The 27,992-nt window shown below is 44.6% G+C and overlaps 1 protein-coding gene and 5 non-coding genes across 6 annotated transcripts in view; 3 read left to right on the forward strand and 3 right to left on the reverse strand.

Annotated features, from left to right (window-relative positions):
• Positions 1 to 13,329, forward strand: part of DNAJC5B (DnaJ heat shock protein family (Hsp40) member C5 beta) — a 36,662-nt gene extending 23,333 nt beyond the window's left edge. Inside the window, exons 2-4 of the mRNA XM_086465722.1 lie at positions 3,374 to 3,587; positions 7,549 to 7,720; positions 13,235 to 13,329. Coding sequence (XP_086321848.1) covers positions 3,374 to 3,587; positions 7,549 to 7,720; positions 13,235 to 13,329 — 481 coding nt within the window. The remainder of the gene's footprint in view (positions 1 to 3,373; positions 3,588 to 7,548; positions 7,721 to 13,234) is intronic.
• A 5,188-nt stretch (positions 13,330 to 18,517) lies between these two features.
• On the reverse strand, positions 18,518 to 18,607 carry TRNAY-GUA (transfer RNA tyrosine (anticodon GUA)). The gene is given in 2 exon segments: positions 18,518 to 18,553; positions 18,571 to 18,607. It is a non-coding gene; the product is annotated as a tRNA-Tyr (tRNA).
• A 333-nt stretch (positions 18,608 to 18,940) lies between these two features.
• TRNAR-ACG (transfer RNA arginine (anticodon ACG)) lies at positions 18,941 to 19,013 on the forward strand. The gene has a single exon. It is a non-coding gene; the product is annotated as a tRNA-Arg (tRNA).
• Positions 19,014 to 23,953: 4,940 nt separating this feature from the next.
• Positions 23,954 to 24,026, reverse strand: TRNAR-ACG (transfer RNA arginine (anticodon ACG)). The gene has a single exon. It is a non-coding gene; the product is annotated as a tRNA-Arg (tRNA).
• Positions 24,027 to 24,209: 183 nt separating this feature from the next.
• TRNAY-GUA (transfer RNA tyrosine (anticodon GUA)) lies at positions 24,210 to 24,300 on the forward strand. The gene is given in 2 exon segments: positions 24,210 to 24,246; positions 24,265 to 24,300. It is a non-coding gene; the product is annotated as a tRNA-Tyr (tRNA).
• A 3,296-nt stretch (positions 24,301 to 27,596) lies between these two features.
• Positions 27,597 to 27,669, reverse strand: TRNAR-ACG (transfer RNA arginine (anticodon ACG)). The gene has a single exon. It is a non-coding gene; the product is annotated as a tRNA-Arg (tRNA).
• Positions 27,670 to 27,992: the final 323 nt, after the last annotated feature.

The following is a 27,992-nucleotide window of genomic DNA, read 5'->3' on the forward strand; positions in this document are numbered from 1 at the left end:
TGCTAAGTGAGCCGGAGTTGATCCAGTGACTAAGGATGGCCATGCAAGGGAGCCTACAGTCCTCCACTCTACCAGCTGAGCTATCGAAGGAATCATGGAACCTGTGGTGAAACCATGTCTCAGAAGTATCTCTAAACCTCAATATATCTTCTTGAATTTTGAAGGCTTTGGACAGTGTTCAAGCAATGACCTTGAATTTCAGTGCTTCAAGGTGCCTCAGCTGGAAATAATTTGAAGCTTAGACTCTTTCCCTTAATATCTCTCTGACCTTCACTGAATCTCGTTTTACTGCTCTCCCTATGCCTGCCAATGTGCACCATTGATGGTGAACATTGCCATGACCCTTGCACTGAAGTATTGTTCCTGAACTCCCTCTTCTTAATCAGGACCATGCAGTTGCCTGTCTACCATAGGAGTTTGATTGAACCTTGTCCAACATCCTCACTTTATCCCAAGCAGCCCTTTTGTCCTCAACTGCACTGTTCTATTGTCACAAGTGCCTCCTCAGTGTGAAGTTATTGTTTAGGAGGCAGATGTGCTGAAGGGTCTGGGAGAGAGCCGAAAGGCCACTACTTCAACCTGGAGCTGTCCCAGCGACCTAAGGATGGCCATGCTAGGGAGCCTACAGTCCTCTGCTCTGATAGCTGAGCTATCAAAGGAATGGCAGGGCTGTGTCTGATCCCCTTTGATACTCCATAGCACAGCCATATCTCCCCCTATACAACATACTTCCCTGCCTCCAAAATGTTTCTCCCTCCACCCAGATGTACCCTCATCAGCCCCACCCCATCAGCACAGTATGGCCTGGTCTAACCTCTCACCCTAAGCCTCCCTTTGACAGAGCTGCTGAGCATATTTCTCTGACGTCATTTACATGAGCATCTTATCCATTTTGTGGGATGTCTATTTCTCTTATTGTTGTCACTTTCGTCTCGCAAACACGTCATATGGCTTGCTGCTGTGAAGGGCTATAGTGGTCAGTGGTCCCAAGGTGGTGAAGAAGACATCATGAGAAATACCTGAATGGACATAAATCTGTGTGTTTCATATGGGAAATAGCAAACAAAGCTCGTGTGTTCATTTCGCTTTCTGTTTTTTGGCTTCTTCCTTTTTCTCATGATGAACCATGATTGTCACATAACTAGGAATGTCACTTTCCCATGGACCCACAGGGGAGCTTCTATATAGCTGATACTTCATGTTATATCATGTAGTTCTTGTCCTTTTATTGTTTCCTGAGTTGGACCCAACAGAGTCCTTTTTCTCACTCATATGAACTGCACTACCAGTATACAGAGTTCTTTCCCATTACTAAATCATATCGAATTAGTATATGTCACCTTGATGTGCAGGGAGTTTTTTTGTTAATGTACTCTTTTTAGTGAGGACAGTTTTCCCAAAATCAAAATAAGAACATTATTTGTTAACTGTACTATATTGAAAGTAATTCTGTTAGTATTCTAAAACAATACTAAGTAAATGATTGTGTAACTAATGTTTTTAACCTTTTTGAAAATACATTTTGTTTGAATTCTTATTTTTTATGAGATTGTTGGGGATATGGAGAGGGCAGAAGATGTCTTTGTGTCTGTGGGAAAAGAAAGCCTGGAGATTGATTGTTCGATGCTTGAAACCATACATGGGTTTGGAAAGTAATACCTCTCCCATTTTTTAAAAAAAATTCTAATTGCTGGGGTTTGTTTTCAGCTAAGAAAAGGGATAGATTGCATAAGCTATTTAAATACTTGGATGGCACATAATGTCATTAGTCATGCAAGACTTACCTTGTTTTTCCAGTTTTCCTATTTCATCTTTTCTTACGTTTAATGTACACATGTTAAATATGACTGAAAATTTATGTTTAAGGTACTACATGCACAGTATATTAAATATGACTGAGCATAAACCCCTTCATGCTATTAGAGAGCTATTTTATAGTTTAGGGAGTTATTTATGATCCAAGAAGGTGACTTGAGTTCAACACACAGAACTGAAGAGATCATTGGCAGAGACTGTTCCCAGGCTCATATCAATCTTGTTATTGGCAGAATGTCTCCAAGACAGGAATTGTCATCAGGAGCAAAGCAGTTACATTGTGCTGGGGGAAAAACCCATACTGGGACTTCAGTGGAAAGTCAAGCAAGACTCCACTCTGAGGATAAATTTGTTAGAGGAAGTGTGGGCACACTGCCTTTGCACCACAAATAATATTTTTAGGCATAACAGTCATGGCTAGCTCCTGAAACACTTGGAGAGAATATTTACAAAACCCAAATAGCTTGACTGAGTTAAGAACACAGGATTTAAAACACTACTAACTCACTTTTGATGCCACTAGAGGACAGCACTAGTCATTAAATAAATGTCCTGGGAAAATCTTATTGCATGTTCTTCAGAGTCGAGATTTTTGAAAACATAACACTTCTGTCTATGCTTGTTTTGCAAGTACATGTGAACTTGCACTGCTGGTGCTTCAACACGGTTAGAAGCAAACCCTTTCTTCTCTAAGCTGTGCTTCCCCAGAGCGCTCCGTGAGCCAGCAGTCCAACAGCGTTCCTTTCAAGCTGTACCTGTCCTCAGGTGCCATAGTGCTGAGTACAGTCAGGGGAAAAAGGCAAGTACTGAACCCTGTCCTAGCAAAGGCTTCCCACCAGCATAAACAGCCCAAAACAGCGGACAATCAGCTTCCACTGCTTTAAGGACTGTCTCAGAAGTGCAGCAGTAGGGAATTAGGCCCAAAGACAGGTACTTGAAACTGGGGCTGACTCCCCTTGTGATTCAGAAAGATGCTCCTTTCTATTGCAACTCCTGCGTTTTCCACCATCACTGTCTGGGCTTCTGCAAACACAGACACTATTTACAAAATTTTAATGTAGCTACTATTGATAGGCAATGAAATACAGAATTTGCTTTGCTATAAAGAAGATAATGTTGATGGGATAAGCAGTGCTATCGTCAGGTTTTTAAACAATCTTTTAAAAAATCTTTATCTTTGTTGAAACCTGCTAAATGATGCAAATCAGTTGGCAGTCATAATGCAACAAATGGCCGTGATTTATTATCGTGCTGCAATCTGTGCTTTCAGCATATACCACTGTCTCCTTTAACATGGTGGCTTACTAGGTATCAATACACAAAGTTGATGCTCAGTGTAATAGGAACATCTCTTTTACCAAAACTTTCATGTTCAGTCACTTTGTGTCACTTTTCTTCCACTGAGTACGTCAGAGCTGGAAAAAAGAAGGCTGAACACACTATTCAGAAAGATTATATCTTTATTAAAATATTTTGTAACGTTTTGTATGTGTCTGTATACATGCACACATACAGATGATTTTTTTTTCTCTGTTGGGTTTTTTTTTCCATATTTAAGAAAACTGGCTCTGAAATATCACCCCGACAAGAATCCAGACAATCCAGAGGCTGCAGAAAAATTTAAAGAGATCAACAATGCTTATGCAACACTGACTGATCTGTCCAAGCAAAACATATATGACAAGTATGGATCATTAGGGCTCTATGTGGCAGAACAGTTTGGTGAGGAAAATGTTAACACTTACTTCATCCTCTCAAGCTGGTGGGCAAAGGTAAGGTGTTATGTTCTTTTGGAAATCAAATGTTACAACACGCACAGACAATTACATACACAAGGAACTCCCTGAAAACCATAGTCTCACTACAGGCTTAACAAATAGTAGGATCTGAATCTAAACCACTACTAAAGGCTTAATCAACACCGAAAACCTGAAAAATTATAGTGGCAGAATGTAACATAAGCTCAGAACAGTGCTAACATAGAATGTTTTCTTGGTTTTATCTTGGCAAATAGTTAAATAGAGTGAGTGTTTTGTAACACTTTCAGACATTTAGATTTGAATCTAGTGCTCCAGCTTAATTTCAACTTTCTTTTCAGTAATGACTAAATAAAAATGACTCATTGTTCAAAAATGAGAAGTCCCACTTATGTGACAACCAGTTAATAAGTTATTACAGTACAAATTTAGCTGTGTTCTTTGCTATATATAGCACACAGCGTAAGTAAGCAATTGTAATACATAACACTGTGATTATGGTGTCATATATATGCTCTGGTGAGGGGGTGAGAAAAAGGAAGTGGAAGAAAAGGGGAGAAAGGTGGAGTGGAGGAAGAGAGTAGGAAAGGAGAATGATACATCAAAAACTGGTATAATGCTCAAGGGAAAACACATCCTGGGCTGTTTTAGTTATAGAGGAGTGTGTTCATGTGCTCTCTTAAGTCCTGGAGTCCTCTGATGTCAAATGCGTGTGTCTGCAAATACTGCAATGTTATAGAAATGTAACAAGCCAACAGAATTGCAAATGTGCAAAATCCATGCTGTCCCCACCTATTTCCAGCAACAGAAGCACAGGAAAGCAAGGACTCTGCTGGAATACATAGGAAATGATCTGTACTGTTTGAAGCAAGCCCACTATGACAGCTTTAATCTGAGAACCATGGAACATGAATTCCTGTGTTCAGCAGGGATCAGGTCAGTGCTTCACTGCCCCACAGTCCCCTTTCAAACTGGGAAGTCACTTCAGCACTTTGTGGGTCTGAGAAGCCATAATTTGACTGCTGAATCAGGATGAGACAGAAGGTGCTCAAATGTAGAACACTGAATTAAACTAATTAATAAAATACTGATGTTTAAATTACACTTGCAAAGGCACAGTTGCACCCTCGGAAGCAGGCTGGAGGCTGTTGGCTTGCAGCTGTCGTAGCTGACTCCTACTGCAGGCTGGACTCACCAGCACAGCCACTGTCTTCTCCTGCTCGATCATTCCCTCTTTTCTTTGCTGTCCACCCTCTTGTCCAGCCTCTTTGTCACAGTTCAGGTTCCAGGAAGCATCTCCTTAGAGCTGAGAGAGCAGCAGTATTGACTCCTTCAACAGTCTTGGTAAACAAGGTTTTCTTCACTGTTTCCTGTTTCTTTAGCTTTTATTTCCTCTTCTGCTTACTGATCTTTAATGGAGACTTTATGAAGTAGAAAACCATCTGTGTTTAGAAAACCAGAAACAGAAATAACTGCTGTGGCTTTGACTCATAAGGAGAGCAGTGGGGAGTACAGAAGGAAGCTAGTGAGTCCCTAATAGCTGAAGAAGGAATGTGTAGATTGTCCCAGTGGAGCTGTATCCCAGAGGTGAGACAAGATATGCTGAAAATCCCAGCAAAAGTAATCACTGCTTCCTAGTTTTTAAGAATTTTGTACAAAAAGTCCAAATTATGCATATACTCATTTGAGGGTTGTCACAGATGGTCTCTCTATCCCTCCCCCAACCCAAAATCTTGCCACCTCCAAAGCATAAACAGGCCACCAAGTGGGTTTTTTGCAAGCTGAGCTCACTATTCCTCATCTCTTTTTAACTCATGCATGAATGATGGGACAGTTTAATATTTTTATATAGGCCATCATAATACTATTTGAGTCTGAGGCATCATCTGCAGATGGCCTCTGGACTCCTAACAGTAGGGACCACAGCTTTTGCTCGTTATCTTCCTCTTCAACTAGCATAATTCATGATAAAGCCTGTTTCCTAGCACACTCATATTCAGAAAATCTGCCAATTGTGAGGAGATGTATCATTAGAAGTAGGGAAAATCAAATGAAAGGAGAAATGCAAAGCGAAAATTACCTTTTTTGGAGTGCCAGACTTCCTAGCAGGTATATTAAACTGGGAACATACTGACATGGGTAACAAGAACTTTAAGTGCTTCTCCACTGGCAGGCATAGGGGTTGTTCATTTAACTGTTTTAGCAAAAAGCAATTCTCCCTCTACCACGAAGACAGTTTATTGATCACATCAATAAACTGATTCTTGATTTACCAACTATGATAATATAAGCACAAGAAATCTTGAAACATTTAAGGTATCATGAATAAATTCAACTATACACTTTTATTCTGTCTTTTTTCATTCTATCCATTGTGGTGATTTATTCTTCATTATGGCATAAATGATAAACAGTCAAATAATTTAGGGGTTACAGCATTTAGAACAGTTTTGGGTGTCTATTGGAAGGAAAATATTTTAAAACAAAAAGTCAGAGTCCTTTTAATTTAAAACCACTTTGCTCACTCTTGATACATGCCTGTATTAATATTAGGCATGTATATAGTCTTACTACTTTCAGAGATGCTCCAGTCGGCCCCCACTTAACATTGCCTGAGATGTGAATACATAACTGAGTGTTATTTACGTAGCTTCATTGTCAAAGTTTGACAATATCCTGAAGTTTGTGCTTGCTTTCTTCCTCAGCAGCATATTTTCTTATGAATATAACAAATAGTTGGTAAAAGGCAGACTGTATATTCGTAATGCTAAAGCCTGACTATACCTCCAACCCTGGTGGCCACAAAACTGTGCTGACTTCACATGCACATTCCACACATCAGCTTTGATTCACTTCAGGAATGTCTCTGGCTTTCCTTTACTCTTATACCACTATGTTCATGAAGAGACATGGAGGTTTCTCCTTTGCCACAAACACCATGGCGCAGACCTGGATCCACCCCAGACCAAGAGCCAGGCTGCTGTCATGCCCCCATGGAGAACAGGGTGACAATACCAACCTAGGGACTTCCCTGCTGCAGGTCCCCATCCCATTGCTGCAACACAGCATGCAGCCCCCAAGGCAAGCAGCTGTGGAGCTGTACTGTGAACCCAGGCAGTGACCTCACCTGGAGGAAGAAAAGCTCTATAAACTAAAGTTTTCTGGATGTTGAATCTGGCTTAGATCTCTGGTCTCCACCCCAGTGCTTGGCTCTACTGAAGCCTCCATCCTTTGTGCCACAGGGACAGGAGTGTGCAGACGGCAATGCAGGTGGGAACTCTTGCCGCCTGAGTCCTCAGACCAAGAAACAACAGCTTGAGAAGTCTAATTTAGGAGTTGTCATCTGTGTGCTCCTGAGCAGGCTAATAGGCAAAAACACCCCCAACAGGCAATTCAAATCCTCCTGGGGCTGAATCACCCTCTGGAAGGGCTTTTATCTTCCCATTGACTGTGTGTGGGGCCCATAGGGACTACAGTCCTAATTTGGATGCTGTAGTTCAGTGCCTGAAGTTATGTGGGGATGCATCTGGGGCTTTGCTTCTTTTTCTCTCAGCTTTGTTATCGACAAGAACCTGCCAGTAAATAAGTGTTTGCAGAAACGATCTTCGGCAAATGAGTCATTTTTAAGATGGAAATGAGTCATTTTAAGGTGGGTGGGGTTTTGCATACCGCCTGGAGGTTTTTTCTGAGGGCCACCAGCTGAAAACAGACTTTCAAAAGCCGAGCATGCGGGGGCCTGTTGGTTGGTGTCTTCTTTGTGGACATGGTCCTGAGCAGCAAGTGGGAGCTCATGGGTGAGGAGGACTTTGGAAGATCCGGCCCTTGTTTAGGCACTTGGTTGGCAGCTGGACTCCTCTGAGTGCCAAGCACTTTGGGAACCTGAGTTCCTTTGATGATCTGCCTTTGGCTGTGAGAGGCTGCCATGAGTTTGAGGAAGGTCATTGCTCACAGGGTTTTCCTGCTGTGTTTAACCCAGGGCCTGTTTGCAGTCTGTGGCCTGCTGACAGGCTGCTACCTCTGCTGCTGCCTCTGCTGCTGCTTCAGCTGCTGCTGTGGAAAGTGTAAACCCAAAGCACTCGAAGGGGAAGAGCCAGAGTTTTGCGTGTCTCTAGATTTGGAAGAGCAAATTAAGAATGACATGAAAAGAGGTATGTATTATAGGGGCTTACTGTGTGGCAAAGCTGTTCAAAATAATTTTTAAAGCCTGTAGGACAGGTGTTCTGCTCACAATGCTAAAGCTTCTTCCAGACATCAGTGGAGACATGCCAATTCAGTCTAGCTAACACCATGACCTGGTAAACTTCCCAAGTTGTGTGCTAATGAAAAACCAAACTTATGGCACTAACAATTAAATATTTACTGTCTCTCTTCTGAGACACTTAAACTTTGGTTTTTCATTTTTCACCTTCTAGCCTCCATGCCCACGTTGCTTCATATCCTAGATCCTGTACTTATACATTAGGCTCTGCCTGGACTGGTGCTTGTAACGTCTGATCTGCCTGAATAAGCTGTTATTTGGTTTTCATTCATGTAAAATTTATCACTGACTGTGATGGGCCAACTGTATCCATTCAAGGAAAGGCTTAAATAAAAGATGCAAAGTTTCCAACAGCAAGGTTGTGCAGTAACCTAAAAGAGTTTGCACCGGAGCTGCCATGTTCCTGCCTCTCTGCTATCCAGCCCCCAAGCTGCTCACTCCCTTCTGCACTGGCAGCACCAATTGTGCTGCCTTACCAGGAGCCGTATCTTGGATACGATCCAGGTGAAAATGAATCGTCTCAAAAATGTGTGTATTTCTCTGCTTGTTTAACTCCCTGCTGTGTTTCACAGTAGGGCAGGCCAAGTGCTAATGCCAGCTCAAAGAAGGAGCAAGAGCGCCTGGCTGGGAACACGGGTTGGGAGCAGCAGGATCACCTTTGCAGCAGGTCACCCTCTTTTCTCAGCTTTGCTGTGTCCCCTCCAGGCTGCACACTCAGGATTTGGCTATACCAAAGGATGATGGGGGTGATTTCCTATTTTGGCACTAGCGTAGGTTACATATTTTAAACAAAAGGCTCTGTCCTAATCTGCTGAAGTGGGGCAGAGTTTTGCCTTCATCTTCAGGGGAAGCAGAAATGTCTCAAAACAGTTAGATTTGGACACTTGCAGGACAGGCTGAGAGAGGCAATGGTCCTTGCTCCATCAATAAGAGGCCAAGGTATCAGGGTAAGACCTAGGCCACTTTTCAATTGCAAGTTTATATGAATTATGATTAAGATTATGCTTTTTTTGTGAGGAAGAACCTAAGCAGTCAGCACACTCCTTTTCTCTTCCATTGTCATGGAAGATCTTGCACTGTTATATTCTTATGTTTATCATGCTTAAATTAGCACTGCCAGATTGCAAATGTCATGTTCCTTTAGCAGGAAGAATTCCACACACCCTCCCCCCCAGCTTGTCATACAAATTTACCCTTCCATAAATATGTAACAAAACACTTGTAGTAGTTGAAAGAAATGCTATTTATGTAACTGGTATGCCAACATGTGGTGGTGCTTTTAAATTGGTTTTGCCTAGAGGTGTATCAAGGTAAATATAGCCACCTTAAAAATTGATCATACTTGATCAGTCCCTGCAGAGGCAGCAAAAACTATTAGTGAAAACTTTATAATAAATGCATTATTTGAAATAAATGTAATATACTCTATGACGTTAAGCACCTGAAAAGTGCAAATCTAAAATGAGCCTTGAATGGGTCTATGACACCAAACCCGAGTTTGAAACATGAAGATGGAACTTTGAAGGATAAGAATTTTTGAATTCTACCTTTTTTTGTAATTTGGCAGATATTTTGCTTTCTCTCAAAATCCAGTACAAAATTCCCCAGTGGCAGAAAAAAAATTTCTCCCTCCTTCTGGCACAGGGGGTATTTATTGGTATTAGGCCACCTTCCCATCCCTTTTCTCCCACAAAGTCTCACTGAGATACCAAATCAAAAAAATTATTTTAAATGTTTAGTAAAGTACCAGTCTGAGAAATTAACAGAATATGGAATTACATACTTATTACATACAGGTATTTTGAAGGAAATATTAAGTATCTATATACTTATATGTAGAGTCTGCAGAAAACGAGATATTTCTAACTTTCCTACCCTTCTCTTCAGTCTTGCTACATTTTCCTACCAATCAAAACCAGTTTGCCTTGGTAGAGTAAAATTCTCTGTATTTTAAAATTAGATTAAAAGAGAGCAACACATCAGGAACAGAAGTAAAATCTTCATGACAGAGGGATAATATGAGCATTTTTTCTGCAGCTGAAAGGAAAACAGATGCTGCGTTTAGAAAAATTAATAACCAGCTCAAACTGCACTTCCTCCCTCCACACCCCACCACCCCCCCCAAATTTTAGGAGTGCTGGCCAAAATGATGCAGCTGACTTAGAATGGCAAAGATTGGGCTTTTCCACCAGACATTTTCAAATGTCAGGCCATAGAAGTGAATACTCATGCCTTCCTTTATGTAAACTATAGAGATGCTCCTGTAGGTAATTTAGAAACAAACTGTAATCACTCCTGCAGCAGATTTCATTTTGGAAGAGGAAATCCTGTTAGGATACAAATTCTTTGCATGCCCTCTGCCCACAGACTGAGCATTCTAGCTGGTAATTAATTTATTTGCTTCCTGCTCTCTCCAGTACCTATGCTATTGCTAGTCAGAACTCTTTTGCTAAGGTCAAAATGTAGATTCTCAAGCTAAGGCCATACTTTAATTTATCCAAATATTTTGTAGTCAGTCATTGCTTTTCTGAGGAATGGAACAGTGATAAAACATTGCCATTCCTGATGCTAAAAACCTCTGAGACCGAGTCTCCCACAGTTGTTGCTGTGCTTAGTGGAAGCTGCCTGAGACAGTGGTACTGCACAGAAGAGACAATGTGTGTTGTGGGAGTTGAGATTTAGATTTCATCTTTGAATTGACACAACAGGAATAAGTTTCAGAGTCACTCACATTTCTCCTTAACAAAACCAAAGTGTTACAGAGTTCATTTGATTCCTCAAATTAACATACCATAAAACATATTTATTAAGGAAAAATATGTGAGGCCGAAAATTCAGTGATCTATTCCCTAAAATGTAGAAGTAAAGAAAAGTAAGTTGTCCCTGAAATCAACACAAACATGTCAAAGGCTTCAATTCTGACGTAATGGCATATTCCTCTAGAAGAAAGTTTTATTCAAATGTATTTGACTAGTTCCAGTGCTCAGCTAGTTGTGTATCTGCTGTGGAGATTCATTTTACAGTGTGTACTTCCACGGGTAGCATTGCCATCAGAACTGAAGGAACTTTGGGATTTGCAAGACCTGGCCTGTACTTAGGTTACTGTGATTTCTTCTCATGACTATTGATTTGTACCACAGAAGGACTGTGGCCTAATGTACAATGAAAGATCAAAAAGAAATTCTTATATTTGGATTGTTACATTTGAAGTGTGACATTAAAAAAGTGTAAAGTAGGGTAATCCGTGGTATCATGCCATGGCATTACAGGTGAGCTGCAAAAATACCCTGGCAGAGAGAAGTATCACTCACTCATCTGCAGCACAGAGGCATGCAACGGTTCATTGCTTTCACTCACACACACGGGGCAGGTTGCCACATTTTGCTTCCACTGAAGTTGATGTCAAACCTTTTGTTGGCTTTTGTGGTCCTAGAGGAGGTGCCATTGGAATTTGGATTTACCTGGTACTTCAGGTTGTAACTGAGGCATTCAAGCAGTTTGGAAGGTTTTTCTCGTCTCCTGCTAGGTTAGCATCATAAGAACAAAGCAAGGCATTTCTAGACCAACTTCCATTTTACAGAAAATGAAATGTGGGAGAGAAAAAAAAAAAAAAAAAAGAAAAAGAAAAAAATAACCTGAAGCAACAAGTTTTTAGCACTTCATTGTCTCCTCCGCACTCCATATGATACCAATAGTAGGCGAAGAGTGAGCAAGAGCTATCTATAGAAAGCAGTTTAAACTGTGAATTCTGCTGCACCTCTATTCTGCAGCTCTCCATTAGCAGGCTATATTTGTACAGTTTTTTATACCATGGGTCCCTGTTCTGATAAAAAACATCATAAATCTTAGAAGGGTGCAGACAACAAAATGTTTGGTGAAGGTGTCAGCTCAGAACTGTCTGCAGATCAGCGGGAAGCAATGCGACAGATTTGCAGTGGGTCCTATTCTGTTGTTGCACATCTGGGTATCACAGCAAAATGAACTGCTAGTCTCTGCCCTTCATCAATGATCTTCCAGAAAATGAACAACTTGGAGGGTGGGAGGGAGTGCTGCTCAGAAATCTAGAAAATACACAGAAACTTAAAAATGGGTTGGAACTGACAAACTAATCTGAGCCCGAGCTGAGCTCTAAGCATTAATTACTCATAGACTTTTAGAAGTTATGAAACATGTCTGTCTGTGACCTTGTGTCTAAATACAGAATTGCCCATACAGAGAAGCTGCTTGGCATTTAATCATTCTTGCCTTTCACCTTGACAGAGTCAAAGTTGTTCTACCCCCACTGAGGGGAAGCCGTATGGCATGCAATTAGATTCCTCCTTTGCGTTAAGTTACTTCTGTACATTACATCTTTTGCCCATCCCGTCAACTGTCATGTAAACAGGAGGAAATGTCAGATGAGGTTTTTTACTGAACATTCAGTCATTTGCCAAAAAAAATCATCATTGGTATTCAATTACTGTGAAGGCTGTGCTAGTATCAAGATATAGGTAGTCCAAAATTTTTCAAATTAAAACACTTCACTGAGATGGCTGGATCTTTAAAAGTCAGTCTCTGAGTCTTCAGTCCCCTCCTCCCTTCAAAAAAAATGGTGGACTGGAAAAAGGCCCAGAATAAGGGAAGTCAAACCACATTCATTATCAGAGGGAACACAACGGCCATCAGGGAACTCTGTAAGGACTTCATTTTCCTCCACTCTACAACAAGAACATTTTTTACAGGTATATTGGGACACCAAACACATAACTGCAGGCAGTAAGAAACTACAAAGCAGTAGGGATATATATAGTGATAATATGAGGTTTTGGAAGTTCCAAACTCATTAAAACAGTAATTCTCAAAATCCTATTGTATATATATTACATAAGACTTCAAATGACAATTTAATATTTTTATTTAACTAGCTGGCTTTCAGGACATATGTGATTTATTCCCTCTCAAGTATATTACTGTTCACGGATTTTTTTCCTTTTAACTCTCTTCTTTCTTTACTGTTAATTTTGCTTTCTTTGAGACTCATTTCTGTCCCATTCTCACAAATGCTGCCAAGGTTAGTGCTTGCTGACTCACAACAGCACTCATTATATTCAGACATTTGCAGAAACAAGCACTTGCAATTGGAACAGGCAGGAACCCTTATCCTGCAATCTCTGCAAAGCACCAGGTACAGCTGATGTCCAGTTTAATAAGAACAGCAACAGTCACCCAGAAATCTGCTATTACATGTAAACAAGGAGTAGAAGCATTCGTAGATTCGTATGCACACAGCTGCCTAACACAGAAGCCAAAGTTAAACAGCAGCCGGAAAAGCAGATGAAATCTTGTGGTGCTAACAAGAAAACTAACTTTGGTAGCAAGTGAAGGATTCTTAAAATATTTTTTGTCCTCCTCCTGCCCAATTTAGATGGAGAAAATCCTATCATGCTTCAACCGACTAACGCAACCGAGAAGACACAGTTAATAGTGGACAGCTGTTGGAGCTATCGCACAGACTCCTAGAGCAAGCAAACATGACCTGTTGGTGCTTCCCACTGAGCTTGTCACGGCAAGAAAAAACACATGATAAGCTCTGCAGCCTGTATTTGCAGTTATCTTTAAGCTAATCAAGAGTAACCTGAGAGCAAGCTTCTACCAAGGCAGAATCTCCCTGTAGGCCACTTCCAATAGGTTGGTATCTGCGCTCTGCAAGGAGATACCCATGGCTAGTCCAGAGCTCTACAGACCAGCATGCTAGTCCCTCATGGCTTCAAACTGCCAGGCTCATTGTGGTCTTTCCCGCTAATAATACTCCCTTTATTATGGTTGTTTTCCTCCCTACCCTCAGCTGCGGTTTCACCTCCCAGACACAGTCCCAAGTCCCTTTCTGGACACACTGGCTCAATGTATCCCTGCCCTGGGAACACTCCGCACATGCAGCAGTTTTGCTGGATATGAAATGTTCCTGTGAGGGACCCCTGGAAATGCTCCTTAGCAGATCCCAGAGGGAAAGCTGGTAGCAAGGCAGACAGGGCTGTCCTTCCCAGAGAAGGAAGCATCTAGTGGCTTGCCGGGGCCCAGCCCTGGCAATTGTAAACCTGAGCTAGGACAAAGTGCTCAGGGATCGTTCCACTGGTGGTTACAACATAGCTCAACCCAAATCCAGGGGCCTCACCCAGCACCAGAAGCACACACAGTCTCTGTGTCTTTGCACAAGTTACAGACTTAGGAGACGGTGGGCAGATGCTCCATGGAAGGGGAGGCTGGCCCTGGGCTGCCCCAGAGCCTCTTTCCTCTCCTCTCCTCTTCCCATAGCCAGTGACAGCCCTGTGGCAAAGCTCCCCCGATCCTGCCTGGACAGGCCTGCTGCCCATGCCAGGCAGCCCCAGCTTCTCCAGCTGCATCTGTTAATGTGCTGGAAATTGGTCCCCAGCCAACAGCTTTCTGCTGGCTTGCTTATTCCACCGTGCCCCTGGCTGCCGGTCCCACTGCCCTGCTGGCACTGGGCTGGGAGCCATTGCGCCAGTGCTGGCACCAGGGCTGTGGGAGCAGCAAGGAGTTGGCAGGGCAGGCAAGCAGGAGAGGAGCAATCATGCTTTGGTCGAGCCTGGGTCCTCTCCTCTGCCCCAGGCACAGGGGCTTTAGGAGCGCATGACATGATTTTAAATAAAGAGGTAGGGAAGAGGTGTTTTTTTCAGGTATACCGCTGCACAAATCAGTGGAGAGGTGTGTGGGTATGGCTAAAGCAAGCATGAAGAAATTAGGCCCCTAATTTGTAAGAACTAAAGAAATACCTCTTAGATCTTAAACTTAGCACTTCACTGGTTTGACATAGCAGTTTAAGCCTCAGACAGCTGAATTTCTCCTTATTGATCATGTTACATCAATCATTGCAGTTCTGTGCATTTGCTATTTTTGCTCCTCTAATCACAGTACTGCAGCCCAAAGGGGGATATAATGTACCACTAAATTATATAGACCAGTGAATATATAGCTAGTCAAAAGTGTTATTCCCTTCCTTAAAATTGGATCCTGTGGTTGTGAAATAGTATCTTCTTTCTATTCTCACCTTTCACATCAAATGTCATTCAGTGGCAGCTAAATATATGGGAAAGGAATGTGTTTCATAGCACCAGCTATAACTCCAAAGTCAAGAAATACTACTTTCTACATTTCTTTAAAGTTCCCATAATACATGGACATTTTAAAAGCCATTAATTCCAGTTCAGGTTATGTATCTGTTCTTCAGTTGCGGTCACTGGGGCCAGCTAAGGCTCACATTGCCCTCAGAAATAGCCTTATTTTTCTGCTTCAGAGAAGAGAGGAAGTCCTGGCATGGCTAGGGCTCACTCCTCTCCTACCCATGGGCTCTTCTTTGTCCTCTGTTGCATGTTTCAAATAATTTTGGAGGCCACTCCTATGTGCATAAATCCAGACTGCTGTCCTGCCTGCCCAGTGGTGCTGGGGCTATGAGTCCATCCAACCCACTGGTCCAAGGGGAGGGGGGTTGGTGACACCACCCTGCTGCTGAGGAGTCGTGACCCCAGAAGGCATGTTCCCAGCAGTAGCTGAGTGCCATACATCTTCCCTCTGGGTGGCTGGATCAGGTGGCATGTGCTAGCGCTGCAAGACGGGCAGAGCACAGCCCACTGAGTGTGTGCCAGGAGGCACCAGCACCCACTCACCACAGCACACACGCATCTTTTGCCTTTCTTCATGATTCTCCTTCGCATGGTGTTTGCTCTGGTATAAGATGTGATCACCAAGGAGTAAGGAGTGCACGGAGTATGGAATACATCAGCAGGTGAAGTGTGCAAATGCTACATAGTGACTATTTCCAGCAGAGAGTTGGAAATGCATCAGGAGAAAAGCCTAGTGTAAAGCTACGTTACACATGGAATCCTTTCCCGTGTGAAATCCTCTTCCTGCTCCCATCAAAGTCACTGAGTGAGAATTGCACCCTTGATTTCAGCAACAGCTACAGAGCAGGCCTAAAGCCAGGGAGGGAAAGATAAATCCCAGATTAGCAAAAGCAATTGAGGAATTTTTTCACATGCAACACCTTTGATGTCCCTCAGGACCCCACTCTATGGGTCAGAGCCAAAGTTTACTGAAATCAAGGAAACGATCTCCATGCGCTGGTGATGTACCGCAAATCATGTGGTTTTTATTTGCTCTTTCTAAATGAGAAATTTTTCTTGAGAAAGATTTATGACTCGATCTCGCAGTGTGATGCAGAGATGGACAAGCTGCTGCATGTTTGCAAATCCCTTTTACAGACATGGGCATCTGTACAGAAGAGCCACAACGTATTATCTCAATCAGACAAAAACCTCAGAATAAACCAGCGACCAAGCCTCTGAGTGGATTCTCCAGGACTTGCAGCTTAAAAATCTGAGTGTCTGAATCCATGGCTTAACTCCAAAGAGGAAACTTAGTTTTCAGAGTACCAGAGTATTTGCCTATCTCACTGTTGTCAGGGTCTGCTGTTCTGAGGACACATGGAGAAAGGATGAATAAGGATTTCAAGACTTAGCTCTTAGATGTGATTTTACTCACCTGTTCGCTTTTCAGAAATGTTCCAAATGTGAACATAGGTATGCTTACATGATCTGTTTCTGTGTGAAGTTCAGTTGCACACCCATTAACCTTCTCAAAATGTACAGATCCTGAATTTTTGTTCTCTTTTGCTGCATTTATTTATACGTAAAGTACTATATATTCAAATCTACCTCTGCTGTCAATGACTCCGACTAATAAAGGTTGTATATATGAATTGTAGCACTCCCTTTACTTTTCCACACTATCAGCAACTTCATTCCAGTAACGGCTAGAGAAGCTGTTGAGACAGCCATCCAAAATGATGGTTTTGCATCCTGACAAGTGTCAAGCGGCAACTCAGGGTTTCCCAAAAGAGGAACTAGATTGCGGATTGCAGCAGATGCACCTACCTATGCAAAGCAGCCAGAGCTATAGCTGCACACTCCAAATCCTTTATATAACACAGAATGCTTGTCTACATTAAATCAGCAGTGTGATGAAGTAATATAACAGTAGTTTTACTGGCATCAGTTACTATATGGAACAATTTTCCCCAGGAAAGGGTGTGTGCAGAGAGTGAAACCATGCTGCTGTTGCTGACAATGGTCCCGCGAACTCCCCTGGTGCCAGCATCTCACCGGGCGAGGGGGTATGTGTTGTATCTGTCCGAGATCCAGCGCAGAGTGCCAGATAATCTGGGCCTGCTACAAGACAAGAATATTTCTCACTAGGATGCTTTACAGTCTCTGTGACCACAGAAGCCAAAGCATTTGAAAAATAGACAAGGGGCAACTGTTTTTTCTGGATGTGTTCACAAAGAGCTGTCCTTTTGCATGTTTAGATATTTAACTCATACCCAGATTCACTCAAAATTCCAAATGAAAGAGGCATCATAAAGGATTTAGGCCTAGCATCAACGTAACCGGTTATTTAGGTAGGTTGTGCATTTTTGTCCCCAGAACCACTCTGCTTAATACAAGAAACATCAAACATAATTGTGTGTCATTTAATTTCATTCCTTATCTGTCCCCTGAATGAATACCCAAGGTATGAGTATGAGTTCGTTCAAAATGATTTACATTTCTGCCTCTTTTTAGAATAAAATCATTAAAGAAAATCGATGAAGCGTGCAAAACTAAGCATTACCAATTTCTTTTTCTATGCTATCATTTTCTATAGAAAAGTAAATGTTTGTTGTGCTGTTACAAAGCAGGGAGAAAGACCACAGATGACAGTAATCACAGAATCACAGCATGTTAGGAGTTGGAAGGGACCTCAAAAGATCACCTGGTCCAACCTCCCTGCCAGAGCAGGATCACCTAGAGCAGGTCAATACAGGAATGTGTCCAGGCAGGTTTTGAATATTTCCAGAGAAGGAGACTCCACAACCTCTCTGGGCAGCCTGTTCCAGTGCTCTGTCACCCCACAGTGAAAAAGTTTTTTCCTTATGTTAATGTGGAACCTCCTATGCTCCAGCTTGCATGCATTGCCCCTTGTCCTATCCCCTTCTTTCGCTCCACTAAACTAAAGTCAGCTAAATCATCACATCCAGAGTCTCCCTTCACTTTGAGAGAAATGAATAGGTGCAGAGCTTCAAACCAGAAGATTCAGTCCTTTGTGCCAGTGTCACCAGTCCCAGGGCTGGGAAGGCAATAATATGGGACAGCTGCATGGCAGCCAGCACCTACAAGGTAATTGAGAAACACTGGTACAGACACACAATTTCCCAGTAATGTGGTAAGTATCCCCCATCTGGATTTGAGAATGCATTCCTGTTGTGGCAGTAGGTAGCTGTATAGACACTTATTTATTCTGGGAAAACAGTCTAGGGGAGAGGTGGGGAGGGGAGGGGAGGGAAGGGAAGAGAAAGAGGAGGTTTGGAAAAAAGACCCTCAGAATTTCCTCATCCTAATTAACTGCGACGAGGCGAAGGCAGTAGCTTACTTTTGAGGGTTTGTGGTAAGGTGTAGTGAGAACAACATATATCCTTATTTATCTTTATTTCCTTTAAAAATTAACTAGGTGGTGGCAGACGCGCCCTCCGTTCCTGCAGCAATACCTCCTGCCACCAGCGAAGCACGGGGAGGTTTGGTTTGCAGCGGAGCTGGATCTCCTCGACAAAATCGTACCTGCAACTGGTTATGGCGTGGGGAGAAAAAAAAACACACCCTCCTTCGAGCCGGAATCGAACCAGCGACCTAAGGATTCCTGCGCGCAGCGCCTCTACAGTCCTCCGCTCTACCAGCTGAGCTATCGAAGGGAGATACCAAACGTCTTGCCGCCCGACCTCACCAACCCAGCCGCACCCTCCTCTGCGCCGCGCGACGCATGTGCGGGACGCCCGGCTCTGAGGCGGGCGTTAGAACCGGTCAGGGTCCCTTGTGCGGCATGGCAGGCTCTGCCGGGAGCGCCTTCTGCCGACGGGGCGGGGCGGGGCGGGGCGGGGCGGGGCGGGGCGGGGCGCGCAGCACGGCGCTGCGCTGTGCCGGGCGGGGAGTGGGGGAGGATGAACGGGTGGTAGGGGACTAGCGGGGCGGAGCGCATGCGCGATATCGTCGTATATGGGAGAGCGAGGAAGATTCGAGTACGAGTGGGGCCAGTGGCGCAATGGATAACGCGTCTGACTACGGATCAGAAGATTGTAGGTTCGACTCCTGCCTGGCTCGCAGTGATTTTGGTGATCTGTCGTCGCCAGTGCACATTCGCATCGGGAGGTTGTTGCGCTTTGTATGAGCCTCTCATAACTGAAGGGAATGGAAAGCCAAAGACGCAGGCCGAGCTGGGGCCCAGCCTACAGAGGTGAAGACAAAGTTTCCTTTACTTCTACAGCCCTGAGAGCAGTAACAACTTTTGATTTTCCAGGTAGGTAGTCATGAAGTTGTGTGAAAAGGTCCAGGGCAAAAAAGACAGATTTCAGGGCCCTGGGACAACCAGTCAAGGGATTGGGATCACCAGTTATATTCTCCTCTATGCCTCCAGTTGCTGGGAATGGTGAGGTGGTAAAGAGGAAGAGCCAGCAGATGAATGTCTGCCTCCGAGACTGGTGTCACCGGCAGGACTTTGGGTTCTTTGATGATGGATTGATCTTCAAGACACCAGGCCTGCTGTCAACAGGTGGGAGAAACTTATAGGGGGAAGAGGGTTCTAGGACAATAGTTAGCAGGGCTCATTGAGAGAGCTTTAAACTAGATTTGAAGGGGGATGGGGATGTATCTGGGCCTGCTAGAGAGGCACCTGGGGGTAGTAGCTTGGTATTCATGGGTCAGCATACTATTATTTTTGAGAACCAAAAGGCCTACCACCCCTCAAGGGTGAAATCTGTATGCTCAGCTCCCTTCCTGAAATGCTTATACACCAATGCGCGCAGCATGGGGAATAAGAAGGAAGAGCTGGAGGTCTCTGTGTGGTCACAGGACCATGATCTCATTGCGATTACTGAAATATGGTAGGACAGCTCCTATGATTGGAATGCTGTCATGGATGGCTGTGTACTCTTTAGGAAAGACAGGCCAACTAGGCAAGGTGGGAGAGTTGCTCTTTATGTGAGAGAGCACCTGGAGTGTATTGAGCTCTGCCTAGAGGAGGATGATGAGGGAATTGAGAGCTTGTGGGTAAGAATTAGGGAGAAGGCTAAGATGGGAGACATTGTTGTGGGCATTTACTGTAGGCCACCTGATCAGGATGAGGAGGTAGATGAAGCCTTCTACAGACAGCTGGAAGCAGTTTCTCAATCACAGGCCCTGGTTCTCATGGGGGACTTCAACCACCCTGATATTTGCTGGAAAAGTAACACAGCCAAGCAGCCGCAGTCCAAGAGGTTCCTGCAAAACATTGATGATAACTTTTTGATTCAGATGGTGAAGGAACCAACAAGGAGAGGTGCACTGCTGGACCTTATACTAACAAAGAAGTCATGGCCAGGGATGTGAAGGTTGGGGGCAGCCTTGGCTGCAGTGACCACGAGGTGGTGGAGTTCAAGATCCTGCATGGAAGAAGCAGGGCAATCAGTAGGATTGCAACCCTGGACTTCAGGGGAGCTAAGTGACCTCTTCAAAGACCTACTTGGAAGGATACCATGGGCTAGGGTTCTAGAAGGTAGGGGGTCCTGAGAGAGCTGGTTGCTATTCAAGCACCACTTCCTCCAAGCCCAAAACTGATGCATCCCTATGAGGAAGAAATCGAGCAAAGGAGGCAGAAGGCCTGCTTGGATGAGCAAGGAGCTTCTATAAACACTCAAAAGAAAGAAGGAAGTTTACAACATGTGGAAAAAGGGACTGGCCACTTGGGAGGAATATAGGAATATCATCAGAGGATGCAGGGTTGCAACGGGGAAGGCTAAGGCCCATTTGGAGTTAAGTCTGGCTAGGGATGTCAAAAACAATAAGAAGGCATTCTTCAAATACATCAGTAGCAAAAGGAAGACCAGGGAAAATGCGGGCCTGCTGCTGAACAAGGTGAGTGCCCTGGTGACAGAGGATATGGAGAAGGCAGAGTTACTGAATGCCTTCTTCACCTCAGTCTTTACTGCTAAGGCTGGTCCTCAGGAAGCCCAGACCTTGAAGGTAGGAGAGGAAGTCTGGAGGAAGGAAGACTGCCCCTTGGTTGAGGAGGGTTGGGTTAGGGATCTCTCAGCCAGACTGGACACTCACAAGTCCATGGGCCCTGATGGGATGCGCCTGAGAGTGCTGAAGGAGCAGGCAGATGTTATTGCTAAGCCATTTGCCATCATCTTTGACAGGTCATGGAGGACAGTAGAGGTGCCTGAGGACTGGAGGAAAGCCAGTGTCACTCCAGTCTTCAAAAAGGGCAAGAAGGAGAATATGGGTAACTACAGGCCAGTCAGCCTCACCTCTGTCTCTGGAAAGGTGGTGGAACAGCTCATTCTAGCTGTTATCTTTAAACAGGTGAAAGAAGATGATCAGGAGTAGTCAGCATGGATTCACCAATGGGAAATCATGCCTGACCAACTTGATAGCCTCCTATGATGGCATGACAGGCTGGGTAGATGAAGGGAAAGCAGCAGATGTTGCCTACCTCGACTTTAGCAAAACTTCTGAGACTGTCTCCCAGCACGTCCTCATAGGTAAGCTTAGGAAGTGTGGTATAGACAAGTAGAGACAGTGAGGTGGATTGAGAACTGGCTGAAGGACAGAGCTCAGACAGTTGTGATCAGTGGTGCTGAGTCCAGTTGGAGGCCTGTGACTGGTGGTGTTCCCCAGGGGTCAGTACTGGGTCCAGTCTTATTCAACATATTCATCAATGACCCGAATGAAGGGACAGAGTGCACCCTCAGCAAGTTTGCTGATGATACAAAACTGGGAGAAGTGGCTGACACGCCAGCAGGCTGTGTTGCCGTTCAGTGAGACCTGGACAGGCTGGAGAGCTGGGCGGGGAGCAACCAAATTAGGTTCAACAAGGGCAAGTGTAGGGTCCTGCACCTGGGGAGGAATAACCCCATGCACCCGTACAGGCTGGAGGTCGACCTGCTGGAGAGCAGCTCTATGGAGAAGGACCTGGGAGCTGTGGTAGACAACAAGTTGACCATGAGCCAGCAATGTGCCCTTGTGGCCAAGAAGGCCAATGGTACCTTGGGGTGCATTAAGAAGAGTGTGGCCAGCAGGTTGAGGGAGGTCATTCTCCTTCTCTACTCTGCCCTAGTGAGGCCACGCCTGGAGTACTGTGTCCAGTTCTGGGCCCCCCAATTCAAGAGGGACAGGCAACTACTGGAGAGAGTCCAGCGGAGGGCTATGAAGATGATTATGGGACTGGAGCATCTCTCCTGTGAGGAGAGGCTGAGAGACCTGGGGCTCTTTAGCCTGGAGAAGAGAAGGCTGAGAGGGGACCTTATCAAAGCTTATAAATATCTAAAGGCAGGTGTCAAGAGGATGGGGTCAGTGGTGCCCAGTGGCAGGACAAGGGGCAATGGGCACAAACTGGAGCACAGGAAGTTCCACCTCAACATGAGGAAAAACTTCTTTACACTAAGGGTGACAGAGCACTGGAACAGGCTGCCCAGAGAGGTTGTGGAGTCTCCTTCTCTGGAGATATTCAAAACCTGCCTGGATGCTGTCCTGTGCAACCTGCTGTCGGTGATCCTGCTCTGGCAGGGGCGTTGGACTAGATGATCTCCAGGGGCCCCTTCTGACTCCTACTGTTCTGTGATTCTGTGATTCAACTCCATTTATACGCCCAGCACATCATGGGATTGTTGTGTCTCCCAAAGCAAAAAATGACAACAGTGGAAACTATAAAGCACCACCAAGGCATCAGCTTTTCAAAGGTTCTTAACACGCATCTTGTCAAGTGCACTAACTGTGCCAAAAAATTAACTCCATTAATGCATCAATAAATTACACGGGGAAAAATACTTTCAGCCTTAGCAGAGGAGCAGCATGCTCAGCATTGGCCTGGCACAGTGCGGTCAGCCTTAGGAATGACATCATGGGAAATAACCATGAGGTCTCTGAAGGCCACAAGCAACACTGCAATGATGGAGACTGTTACTTTCACAGTAATTACCCATTAGTTGTGAGAAGTGTGGCAGCATTCTTGATGTGCAGTTAATGAAAAGCATGCGATTTTGCAAAGCCCCAATTTGGAGGTATGAGGGCTGTGTAGTGTGTAAAGAGCTCACATCTGGGAGAGGCAAGGAAGGGCCTCCCCGGTGATGAAGTTTGAGGATAACCCACAGCTTTGGAGTAGCCGCAATTTGTGGGCAAATGTACTGCAAAAAGCAGTTCATTGGAGAACAGATCTTGTGAGGAGTGGCTGAGGGAACTGGGGTTGTTCAGCCTGGAGAAGAGAAGGCTGAGGGGAGACCTTATCACTCTCTACAACTACCTGAGAGGAGGCTGTAGTGAGGTGGGGGTCAGTCTCTTCTCCCAAATAATGAGTGATAGAATGAGAGGAAATGTTGCGCCAGGGGAGGTTTAGGTTGGATATTAGGAAAAAATTTGTTGCTGAAAGAGTGGTCAAGCACTGGAACAGGCTGCCCAGGGAAGTGGTGGAGTTACTGTCCCTGGAGGTGTTAAAAAAAGCCATGTAGATGCGGCACTTTGGGACATGGTTTAGTGGGCATGGTGGTGTTAGGTCAACAGTTGGACTTGATGATCTTAGGGGTCTTTTTCAACCTTAATGATTCTAGGTTGCTGTGAAAAGTACCTGAGGGAGCTCGTCAGTGTTGCTGGCGTTTGGAATTGCCATTCTTTATTTTGCTGTGTCTGTGAGTGGCATCGGTAACAGTTGTGATATGAAGGGTGCACAGGTGGGCAAGGGTCAGCACAATAGAAGGGCACCCCCCCATCATGCAAAGGCCTTGAGACCCTCATTTTTCTGCTTGTTGCCCACACTCATGTAACAGTCATCAGGCATCATGTCTGGAACACTTTCTGGAGAATATATAACTTTTTAAAAGGAGAATAAAAAGGGCTACGTCGATGGGCACTGTGCTTGCTCTGCAAGTTTCTGCATAAGCGTGGTGGGGTTTCGGTGCTCATCTCGGGCTGCCCGCGGGGGCGGGAGCGAGGCCGGGCCAGTTTGGTTCTCTTCCCCGCAGGCGAGTGAAAAGGCGGCGCGGCACGCCACGCCCGAGGCATCAAAATCACTGCGAGCCAGGCAGGAGTCGAACCTACAATCTTCTGATCCGTAGTCAGACGCGTTATCCATTGCGCCACTGGCCCCGCCTTCTGAAGTGTTCCGAGTCGGCGCCCCCTCAGTAAGCCCCGCGCCTGCGGGAGGCCGCAATGTGCGCATGCGCTGCTCATGCCACCGCCTCCACAGTCGCAAGGCGCATGCTCAAAACTTCGGGGGGGGGGGGGGCGGAGCGACAGCTTAGGCGGCCGCCGGAGAAAGGTCTGCGTGTCCCTTCGATAGCTCAGCTGGTAGAGCGGAGGACTGTAGAGGTGTTGTTTGACGGGAATCCTTAGGTCGCTGGTTCGATTCCGGCTCGAAGGAGACGCATAGTTTTTTTCTTGCCCCACTTTTGGGAAAAATTTACTTTTTTTGGCTGCTCGGTGCTGGACGGGTCGCGGCCGTCGCTCCCGCCCCTCACGCCTCTCTCGCGGCGGCCTATTTTGAAAAACCAGAAGAAAATACTGCAAAGAGGTGTCAGCCCTAGAGTAAACATTCAAATCCATGTTGCAGCAACACTTTTGGAAGTGTTTTGTTGTTTTCTGTAATAATAGTAATTATTAATATTATATTTAGTAATGCTGTAATTAATAACAAATCGTCTAATAATGCATAATCAGTAATAATATATAATAATAATCATATATATTGGGAATTCTCCTATGTGAAGCCAAAAAATTAGGTGTTTTTAGCTCAATTCTTGGCTATTTTTATTAGGTCTTCTTTTCCATGACGATCCTTAGGGTGCTAGTTCAGCTCTGGACGGGCTCTCCTCATTTTACATGTTGCTTTATGTGGTGCCAAATAACTGTTACTGATTTTGCTTTATATGATGCCAGATAATCCTTGTGAATGAGGGCTTCAAGCATCCTGGCTGATTGGAATGGATAAAATTGCTCCACACTCAGCTGGAGGTGATGGACATGATGTTTGGTCCTGGCCTTTGGTCATGTCATAAAGGGGTACGCAGGATGGTCTAGGAGAAGGCAGAGCAGTGGAGGAGGGCAGAGAGGTCCTTTATATAGAAGGGGTTTAATGCAGACAGACGTGGGCTTGCTTAGGATGTAGTAAATAACAGGGCCAGCACCCATACTCTGTTTTTTTTCCTGTTTTCTCTTCTGTTGTGTTGTCATCCTCTGTCCTTCAAGTCTTCTTTTCCATTACTGGTGCTACATGGAGTGCAGAAAAACACACTGGGCAATGACTCCTGGCTTGGAGAGAGTAAATGTGTCTGAAGGCAGCCACATCTGTCTGCGTAGCAGGGGAAGAATGGAAGTTTTCTCCTTCAAAAGAACCCAGAATGAGTCTTCTCTGTGTGAGGGTGTTTCAGATATGAGAGCAAGGAAGACTCACTGTCTGTGGGAATACAGTACAAGCAAGTTTCCTGTGAAACTCAGCAGGAGTCAGACCTGCAAGCTTCTGCACCATAGTTACATGCTTTTTGCATTACATCCCTGGCTGCAGCTAACTCTCTGTTAATCAGCAGGTTTTTGTGCATGCATATGGACACACATGCGCACACACACACCCCCCAAACTTTTTATCTTTTCTGTTCCAGCATGGTGCAATGCATCCCACTTGGGAACTGTCTCTGGAGAAGTCCAGGTGTGAAAAGCCTGCCCAGCGGGAATGGGTGCACCTAGTGGGCAGGAATGGAGGGAAGGCACCAAGTTCCTTAGGTGTCTGTTACTTGTACATGTTTGCACTCACTAGCAGTCAAATCTGAATCCACAGTCCAAAAGCACATCCCTGTGCCACTGCCCGGTGTGGGACAGGGCCCAGACACCATCCAGGGCCCCAAGACTGATTTTTTTTCTTGATTAAGATTCATCCCTTCCTATATAAATGTCTCTGTTCCTACTTTTCGCAGAAACTAATGCAAATGCCTTCACTCCTTTTCACTCAAAAAGCCAAAATGTGGCTTTTTTCCTTTTCCTAAAGGATAGCTCACAAAATAAAAGCACACCCAAAGTTTCTTCTGGAGAAGGGGGCATCTCCTTTCCCTCTCCACCTCCATCTCCAAGAAATTTTTTTCTCTCCCACCAACCCGGAAAGTATCGACATGCATGTGTTTCTGTGTAACTGTGTATTACCCATGAGGGAAAAGGAAGGCAGAGGAAAAGAAAAAAAAAAAAAAAAAAAAAGATAAAAATAGAATAGAATGCAAGCCAGGAAAGCAAAAAACAAACAACAAGAACAAAAACCTCAGAAAATGCACTGGTCTCAGGACTTACTGTATGCTAAGCAACTCTTTCTGCCTCTTGAGCTACAGCCCTGTTACATTAATGTAACTGCTTAGCTCAGCTTCCCACCCTTTTAGGACATGCTCATATGTCTAAAGGTACTGAGTGCTTTTTGCTGCAATAACAGCCTTGTCAGTGCTTGGATGATAGTGTAGCTTTCTAAATATTTGATTTAGGAACAAATTATTAGTGAGCAGTCACCTGCAAGTGCTTCATTATTTCTGTATCTGGTCTCCAACAAGGGCCAATTACGAGCTGTGTGCATGTATCCTATTCAATCATTTGTACAAATAATGAAAGATGCTAGAGATTATTAAAAAAACCCTGTTCATAAGACATTTCACTGATACACTGCGTCACCAAAGTGAGGTGAGCAGGCAAACAGACAGATATGGGGTTGTTAAAGAATCTGATGGGTATGGGGGCGACACCTGCTCCAACAAAAAGAAATTTTCAGCTACGACATTAAAAGGTTTGTTTGCATTTCAAGCAAAAGCTGTCTCTTCTTCTGGAGAAAAGGGAAACAAATAAATCTTAGGGGAGTTAAAAGTATGAGGATAAATATTTTCTGCCCGCCTGGAGGATTTCAAAGAAGAGATGGTGAAAATGTTCGTGTATGATGTGGTGCTGGCTGATGGATGCAGTTTGAGATATGTGGCATGTGCACAGTGAATATGTTCTGCTCATCACAGAAATGTTGAAAAAACCTGGGAATGGGTGCCTTTCCTTATTTTGTTAGTATCTGAAACTTTATTATTTCTTGACTTAGGCACTCTTGTCAGTGTATCTATTTTGAATATTGTAAGCACACACTTCTATTTGTACCTACTCTTCACGTGGCCTGAGTTAAGTGGGATTTCAGGGTCATCAGATCTATCCAGTTAACACTCAGCTAACAGCAGCTCTCTCAACTGACATCCTGGGCACTTAGACATGTGATTTTTAGCTCCCCAGGATGTTTCCCAGAGCAGCCAAAGCTGCCCCATTTCAGCAGCAGGAGCTGGGTGAGCAGACATCCTCTGGGGTCAACCGAGCCAGAGTGTGGCAGTGGAAAACTGGAAGATGCTGGGAACAGACTTTAGGTGCTGGAGATTCTCAGTGAGATTGGGAAAGATCCTTGTAACTAGCAAGATTTTTTTAAAATAAATCTCTTTGGAGATGGAGTTGACCCTATTGAAAGCCCCCAAGGATGCTGAGCAGGATGTGTGGGTACCAACCTAATTAGAGGAGTCCCCTAAAGAGGAAATCTGCATCTCCAGCTTTCCAACTGTTTGTTTATTTGTTTGTTTTTCCCACCATCCATGCACAGTTGGGTGGGAAACCTCAGAGCAAATGTAGCCCGGGGAAGTAAAAGAGAAATAAGACGAAAAGGAAAATCGAGCCAGGCAGGAGTCGAACCTACAATCTTCTGATCCGTAGTCAGACGCGTTATCCATTGCGCCACTGGCCCCGAGCAGCTTGTGTGCTACGCACGGGCAGCATTCAGCAGCATAGCACCCCCCTCGGGGCTCACGCCCGGAAGAGAACCCTGAGAGGGTTGGCCCCGTTGCCCAGCACCGCCGAAACGCGGGGCTGCTGAACGGGAGCGAAGTCCTGCACACCCCAGTCCCCAAGATGCTGCTCCCATCCCTCATATTGGCTGCAGTGTTGTTCTTGGAGGAAGGGGGGAACCGACGTTCTCCAGCAAACAGGTGGAGATTGTAGAGTGGAAATCCCATTTTCCCACCCAACATCAGGGTCTGAGCTCCATATCTGATGTTCCACTGTGATGAA

Source organism: Leptosomus discolor, chromosome 5 (assembly GCF_034619465.1).
Source record: "Leptosomus discolor isolate bLepDis1 chromosome 5, bLepDis1.hap2, whole genome shotgun sequence".
Classification (NCBI taxonomy): domain Eukaryota; kingdom Metazoa; phylum Chordata; class Aves; order Leptosomiformes; family Leptosomidae; genus Leptosomus; species Leptosomus discolor.